General features: G+C 35.2%; 1 protein-coding gene across 1 annotated transcript; it reads right to left on the reverse strand.

Moving 5' to 3' along the window:
* Window positions 1-3,243: 3,243 nt before the first annotated feature.
* On the reverse strand, window positions 3,244-6,159 carry LOC139857072 (uncharacterized). Its single transcript, XM_071845787.1, has 2 exons — window positions 4,183-6,159; window positions 3,244-3,457 (listed from the first exon to the last, which is right to left on the reverse strand). Exon 1 carries the CDS (start codon window positions 6,128-6,130, stop codon window positions 4,214-4,216), a length of 1,917 nt encoding a protein of 638 aa, XP_071701888.1. The 5' UTR covers window positions 6,131-6,159; the 3' UTR covers window positions 3,244-3,457; window positions 4,183-4,213.
* Window positions 6,160-8,028: the final 1,869 nt, after the last annotated feature.

Below are 8,028 nucleotides of genomic sequence, written 5' to 3' on the forward strand. Positions count from 1 at the left end.
TAAAACGTAATCATAAATGTAAAAATCGCATCTAAAAGTAGATGACCCGTTTAGACCCATTTGACTCATGACCCGTTACCCAACCTGACCCATTTGGACACATGTAAAAATCTGACCTGTTTGACCTGTGACCCATTTCAACCCAAAACCGTTTTGACCCGTTACCCAAACCAACCCAACCTGACCCGTTTGCCAGATATAAACCTAATTGTAAGATGCACATCTACTGTATGAATTATGAGCTGCAACAGGCTAGGACAGTGCTTCAGTTTTATTTACAGAGGTAGCTAAAATGATGGATAAACTACGAGCAGGCCTCCAAGTTTACTCCAATAAACAGTTAACGGGAAAACTTGAACTATAAAGTTACTTTCAACTAGTCCGGACCGGACCGCGCGTTGCGGCGGAACCGTGCTGGCTATTTTGCGGTTATAGACGTAGAGTTTTATATTGTTTTACATGTTTTGACATGGTGACAATATTTAAATGCAGATACATTTGCAAACTACCAAAAGACACTATTCTAATGTGTTGACCTTTTTGACTTGGTTTGACCTGATGAGAATTTAATTGTTTCAGCTTTTATTATTGACAAAAATCAACAATAACATAGTACTCATGTTGATATCAGTCTGACCAAAACCAATATTCATATAAAGAAAAAAAAAAGAAAAAAAACACTGACCTGTGCACTGTTTTACTCTATGCATTTTTACACAGTCTAAGTCTAAAAAGATGTGACCATGGGCAAATGTTTTACATGTTTTGTCACAGTGACAAAGTTTAAGTATAGACACAATTGCAAATTACCAAAAGACACTATTTTACTGTGTTGACCTCATTAACTGGTTCTGTTGACTTGTGTTGACCTAATGACAAAATTTAACTGTTTTGACCCGAATTGATCTAGCTTTTATTGTTGAAAAAAGCCAACGATAAAATAGTACCCATGTTGATACCAGTCTGACCCAAACCAATTTTCACACCTAACCTGTTGTTGAGTTGTAAAAAAAAAATATATAAAAATAAAAATTATAATAAAAATGTAGTTACCACTAATATGATTAGCATATCTGCCCTGAAACGACCAAAAGGCTCTTCTTCTTTGAGAACCGAAACGTACTCCTTCACTTTTAACTGAAAAACTCTGGAAATTATGTCTGCTCGGTCACTTGTAGTGATGTTGTTATAATTTCCAAGGTACCTCTTGATTTCAGGCCATTTCGTATTGCAAGTAAAAGTTATAAAAAACTGGGGGTTGCCATATACACGACAAATAGCAAGAGCATCTAAATAGAGACTATACATATAGCGTGGGCCCCCGGTAAAAGAGGCGGGTAGTATTGTGCGACTACCGACATCAGACCCGTAGTGGTCGCCTCTGTTTATAGCATCGTAAAGACCTGACAAATATTCGTTGCGTATATCCTGCTGATGATTTCTTACGTAATCTATCCGATCTGATCTACCTATCATATAGTTGATAATTATAAAACATATTCATTGTCATGTTATTTTTTTTTCCTGTTTCTCCTACCGCTTATATCCCTAAGCTTTAACCCTAAATGATAACCGGGTTGACCATATACAAAAAGTAATGGGAACTGTAAAGACATGTAAAGTGGATGCAACATATTGATACGTTTCGGTGTACCGCCTTTATACTCTACAATAAGATCATAATCGGTACGGGTTCTGTCTCCAGCCTCGAAAACTATCGCACACAGACTATCAGATGTTGGCATCTCATATTGCTTAGCACCTATAACATTATACAACCTTATTTGAAACTCGGGTATGTCTGCTTCTACAATTTTATCCCTAGCAATTCTAAATAGTTTTAACAACCTCGTTTTTATCATTCAAAAGTTCTAACAGTTCTCACCAGCATCTCCCAATTAAACATGTAACTTCTGCTTTTCAATAGTTCAACGATTTGAGAAGGAGGATTCCTTTCTCTTGGTAGATCTACACGACCACCTTCACAACAACCATTAAAACGCAAACTACTTGAAGATTTTAATCGTTCGCCATACCAAAACAATGCTCCACAATAAGAACATACACAATTGCAGTCGCCAATATCATTATAATACCCGGGTGACTCCTGTAAAGAAATCATATAGAAGACATTCTAAACTTAACAATGTCATCAAAAGAAAATAGTACTTGAAAATATGAACACATAATTTCAATACAGGTAGTAGATTAAAATAGCATAACAAAAAGAATAGTATACCTGTACTATTTGAAGAACCAACAGAAGGTAGGTTATCCTGATGCGAAAACAGAGGCTGTGGACGACGCAAATACCCATCCGCACACTCTACAGATGGGTGTCTGACACGGCGTCTTTTCGGCATCGAAGTTCTAGAGCAACCAACACCGAATGAAAATGGCCCGGATGTTGACTCAAAAGAAACATTCGACTTTCGCTTACGCGGCATCATAAGTGGTATACACAATATTTAACAACAACCACTTCAGCCTTCAGGTAAACCAAAATCCAAATAACAATATACATTAGTTCAAATAGAACTTAAGCTAACAAAAGTAATCAGTCAAGAACAATTCGTGATATAAAATTGTATAACTAAAGATTAAGTTTTTTTTAAAAAGACGATGTTGAAATCCGAGCGACACAGACGAACACAAACAACGAAAAATAGAAATCGAGCAGTAACAGCAGGCGATTAGGGCAAACAAAGGGGTACTTAAGATCATGCAAGAAGAAAAGAAAAAGTAGTTAAGCAGAGGTTTATGCGAGTGAACGGAGAAAAGAAAGAAGTTAACCCTATATGGCAGATGGCCAACACGTGGAAGCCACAGGGGAAAACAGGGGGAGAAAAAAAAAAAAAAAATTAGGAAGCACCTCAGACTCGACCCCTCGAGAGCACATACAACAAAGACTTCTCAAACCTTCCACGCCAGATGTCAACATGTTATTAATCTCATCGATTAGCTATATATTTATTATTCAAAACGACAACCTGTGTAACATAAAGCGACACAAACCTGCATCACTTTTAGTATAAAGAGGGTTTAATTTAAGTACCTTCTATAATGAATTTATTTGAAAATCTTCACTAACCTTGTGGCAAAGACCAAATGTTGTTGTTATCTGGTTTTATGTGACAAATATAGAATATAGCATGTAAGCACGAAAACAAACAACAAACAAACAAAATACAGACTTGCGAATAAATCTTTTATAAGACACTATATCCATGAATAATTCAAAGCAGCCCACAGCAAGTGAAAATTAAAAAGTAGCATGAGTCAGAGCTAATAATAACGAAACCTCATCTAGTAAATAAATTATCCCAAAAATGATTTCCAGAATTGGTTGGACTTGATAGCGATGAACATGCCTTAGTACGAAAAAACCTTTTAAATTAATCTTCAATGCCATCCCATTGCTCCCAAAAAGTCTCAAGTTGGCCCTCTCAGATATGAGCTGAAACACAAGTTACAGAAATACTTATTAAGTTCAAATTGCAGTACGGCACAGTGCAGTTAAACTTTAGACAACAGAATCAATGTACAACCAATTCAACCCGGCCCCACACATAAATAATAAATAAGTGTTCAAGATATTTTGAGCATAAAAGTCAGTCCTGATTTGATTGCACGCTGAAATTCAAGATATTTAGATTTAGATGCACCGAGAGGCAAGACCGGATTTATTGATTTATTATAGAGAATAGATTATAATCTAATTCATAATATTTAGCACATTAGGCATTCATTAGTTTTTATTAGAAAAAATAAATAAGTGTTCAATGTTAATCGGTTGACCCAAACCATCTCGACTAGATACCTTAACCTGCCAGACCAGCCCATTTTGCAACCTCTACTTGTAGCAAAGTACTCCGTATTATTCTCTTAAGGGTTCGTAGGGAAAGGCCGAAAAATACACAGGAGTTAGGGGCAAGTGACATACAAGGAACCTTTGAGATGCATATCAAATTAGACGATAAACAAATGAATAAAAGTAAACAGATACTGCAATTAACTTCATCAGCTAGAATATTAATCAGGACTGAAAGTCTGAAACTACTAATTATAAACATATAACATGCACAGATACTATTTGCACCAATACATCATGCCTCTAACTTCACCCCAATAAACAATTAACAAGAAAACATGAACCATAAAGTTAATTTCATTCAAAGGTACCTTCTCTTCTGAATTTGTCTGAAAATCTCCACTAAGATTTGTTTTTCTTCTTGTTTTTGGATTTCGGCTGAAGTTTCTGATATGCAATAAGCCTTGAAGTTGACAGCTTCAATTCATTTAACCGATTCTTTCTTCGTTGTTTCCTGGATAAGGGTTTCGGATCTTCACTTTGTGCATCCAATTGTGACTTTTCATTTTCTGCCTCATCAACATCATGTTTTACTCTCTTGCTGCCATTGTTGGGTCCATTTGAAGACTCTCCTTTAAGAAGAGACTTAATCCTCTGTTTTTGTTCTTTTATCTTCTTACGAGGAACAACAAACTCATCTTCTCTGTAAGTCGCTAATTTCTTCAAAGGAACTAACTGATTCAATTCCTTATCATCCACTACCAATATCTCCTTCGCTTTCAATCCATAATTATTTTTGTTAACAGGCCTGTACTTGAATCTAGTCTTCAAATCCCCAATACTACCTTCATAGTCCAACTTATAGTACTCCTCTAACTCTTTTTCAACAACTTCCTTTTCAAATTCGGAACTTTTTCGTTTCCTCTTTTTGCCTTGTTGTAATACTACTGTTTCTTCTTTGTCTTGTGTTTGTTCTTCATGTCCACCATTATTATTAACCTTGCTTTTCAAAAATCTTTTTCTAGTACCTAAAAACCCATCATCAGAACCAAATTCATCCTCCCAACCCTTAGGCAAACCAAGCATATCATCTTCCTCATCAAAATTAGGTTTTTTCAATTCACAATCTTCACCTTCACTACCAAACTCAGGGTCAACATCTTCTGCTTCATAAAACTTATCATCAAACGCCTTCTTCATCTTTCTATCGTACTCTTCCGGATCAAAGTCCTCCTCAATATCACGTTCATCCAACACACAATCCACATCTTCCCCAATCCCCGCGGTTTCCCTAAACTTCCTAATTTTCTCATTAATCTCTTTCTTCTTCAAGTTTTTCAAACGCTTCAACTCTTCTTTCCGCTCAATCTCAGCCCGTGCCATTCTCTCCTCTTTATTCTTCCTATGTATGCTCCTAGCATTATCCTTCTTCCTCACTGAATCATTAACTGTTCTTGAATACCCCATTACTCTGTTGTCGCCTGCATTTTCCTCATGCCTAAAATTATAACTTCTCTCAAAATCCTCTTGCTTATCTAACTCCTCTTCATCCTCTGAAAAATCTATTCCATCATCAACATCCAATACTTTACGATTACTTTTATCTTTCTCCAACCACATCTTTTTCCTAAAATATTCCTTTAAAAACTTTTCTTTTTCATCCAACTTGTCATCCTCCTTAAAATACTCATCCAACTTCTTTACATAATCACTGTCATCTTCATCGTCGTCATCATCACCCTTGTTGTTACCCTCCTTCACTTTTATAATATCCCCTTCAACTTCTTCATCACCAACAGCATCCAAAAACTCCTTCCTTAATGCCTCCTGTTCCTCAATGTAGCTTTTCTTATTATTATTCGTATTACTATCATTTTCATCTTCAAACTCAGGTCCTTCTTCAAGTAAATGTTTTGCAGTCACATCTTTCAAATACATAGGATTCTTTTTCTTCTCCTTAACAACACTAATCTCATCACTAGCCTCATTATCATAATCATCATCATTATCAGAATCAAATAACTTAGCACCAGTATTCTTAAGTGAAGGATCCTGATTTCTTACTTTAATTAAAGCATCAAAAAACTTCAAATCATGCTTACTTGAAAAATTAACAATATCTTCATCATCTTCAGATGATTCATCATCATCTGAATCAATTAGGCCTTTCTTTTTAAGCTCCTCAAACCGCTGTAAATCTTCGCGTTTCTTATTGTGTTCATAACGGCGAGCAAATCCATCGTTAATTTGGATCTTCGATATGTCGCCGGAACCGCCGTCTGAATCAGAGCCGCTGTCATCGAATAGTTTCATCACCATAGTTCCGATGATAACCGGAGAGTTAGGGTTAGGGTTTTGGCAACTAAACTAAATTCATCGGCAGAATACATACATATTACTGTACGAAACTTAATTGTTCTTTTTTATTTGTGTGTGAATGGGTCCCACATGGGTCTCACCAATCCTACAGTCAGTTTATTTTTTTTTTCTTTTCTTTTTAATTGTAACTAGTGTTCGAACTCTCGCTTCGCGCCGGGGTTCGGTTTTCAATGTATTATATTGCGTTTAGTTTGTAAAATTATTTTGTGGCTAACGATGATATCGTTGAAGCGCAACTCGAGTCGAACTAAAAGGTATAATCCGTGAAAGATTTAAATGTTATTTTAAATTAACAATATATGTACATCTCCGCGTTTCACTATGGAATTGTCGACTTTTAAAAATTTAACGCAAAATCGACGTGTATGAAAAGTACCTCAAATATTTAGCATTTTTTAAAAAGCGTCTGATTTGCGTATAGTTAGTGACAGTGTGCTCCTAAAATTGTTTCGAGTTTAACGATGGTTTCAGAAAAATTTAACTCGGTGCGAGCGAGAAGATATGGCCCGTTGAATATTTGGGTGTAGTTTTTTTAAATTTTTTTATGAAAATGAGTATTTGACACTTTACTCCCTGTTTGAGGATCGATTTTAATATTTGAACAAACTATGAGGGCTTTTAAAAAAAAAAGGTGGAAAAGGGGGAAAAAGGTGAAAGAACGAAAGCATCACTGGCGACTATTAATTTTTTTTGTCTATTAGGTAGTATATAAAGTATGTAGTCGATTTATAACGAATGAGAAGTTTAATGGTTAAAGTATAAAATGTTAAAAGTTTGTGATAAGTTTGTAAAAACCATAAAGTTAGCTTTTATAATTTTTTTTGGGGTTAAAATGTAATTAAGTAAAAGAGTGGGGGTGGTTTGTGAAACGTTTGGGTTACTAATGTTTTTTTGAGGTTAAAATGTAAGTAAGTAAAAGTGTGGGGGTGGTTTGTGAAACTTTTGGGTTACTATTCACTTGGGCTTTGCCTTTTAGATACAAGGTATAAAACGCGGAGATGTACATATATTGTGAAACTTTTGTGATAAGTTTGTAAAAATCATAAAGTTAGCTTTTATAGTTTTTTTTGGGGTTAAAATGTAATTAAGTAAAAGAGTGGGGCTGGTTTGTGGAACGTGTGGGTTACCAATGTTTTTTTGAGGTTAAAATGTAAGTAAGTAAAAGTGTGGGGTAGTTTGTGGAACTTTTGGGGTACTATTCACTTGGGCTTTGCCTTTTAGATATTTTGAGGTTAAAATGTAAGTAAGTAAAAGTGTGGGGTAGTTTGTGGAACTTTTGGGGTACTATTCACTTGGGCTTTGCCTTTTAGATATAAGGTATAATAATGAAACTCTTAGACCATGCTATGGTTAGTTACCCGCCCATTACCCGTAACTAACCATAGGCACCACTTAGTTACCCGCGTTAGTTACCCGCTTTCACTATAGATTTAACGGAAGAGTTATAGGAATTGCGGGTCCCAGTGCTTTTTATTGTTGGACTTGATGCTTTATTGCTTGTACATTGTATATTAAGAGGAATATTGTTTTAGCCATGATATGGAGTGTTTAGTTATGAGTTAGTTATAGGATATTGGTGTTGATGTGGCGCTGATGTGAAAGGTTAAAAGGATGAATAGTTTAGTTACGATAGGGAGTGGCCTTACTACTCCGTGCTAACATAATTAATACTCACATAAATAAAACAAACAATTAGAAATTACTATATAAATAACCAATAATCTCATCACACTAATTTTCTAAATAAAAATATCTAGTTTCTAGGTTAAAATAGTAAGATACTAAAAAGCACATGATTTAAAAAAAAAAATTGTTAAATATCAAACATGTTAACTTTT

The sequence above is a fragment of the Rutidosis leptorrhynchoides genome, chromosome 7 (assembly GCF_046630445.1).
Source record: "Rutidosis leptorrhynchoides isolate AG116_Rl617_1_P2 chromosome 7, CSIRO_AGI_Rlap_v1, whole genome shotgun sequence".
In the NCBI taxonomy this organism is placed as follows: Eukaryota; Viridiplantae; Streptophyta; class Magnoliopsida; order Asterales; family Asteraceae; genus Rutidosis; species Rutidosis leptorrhynchoides.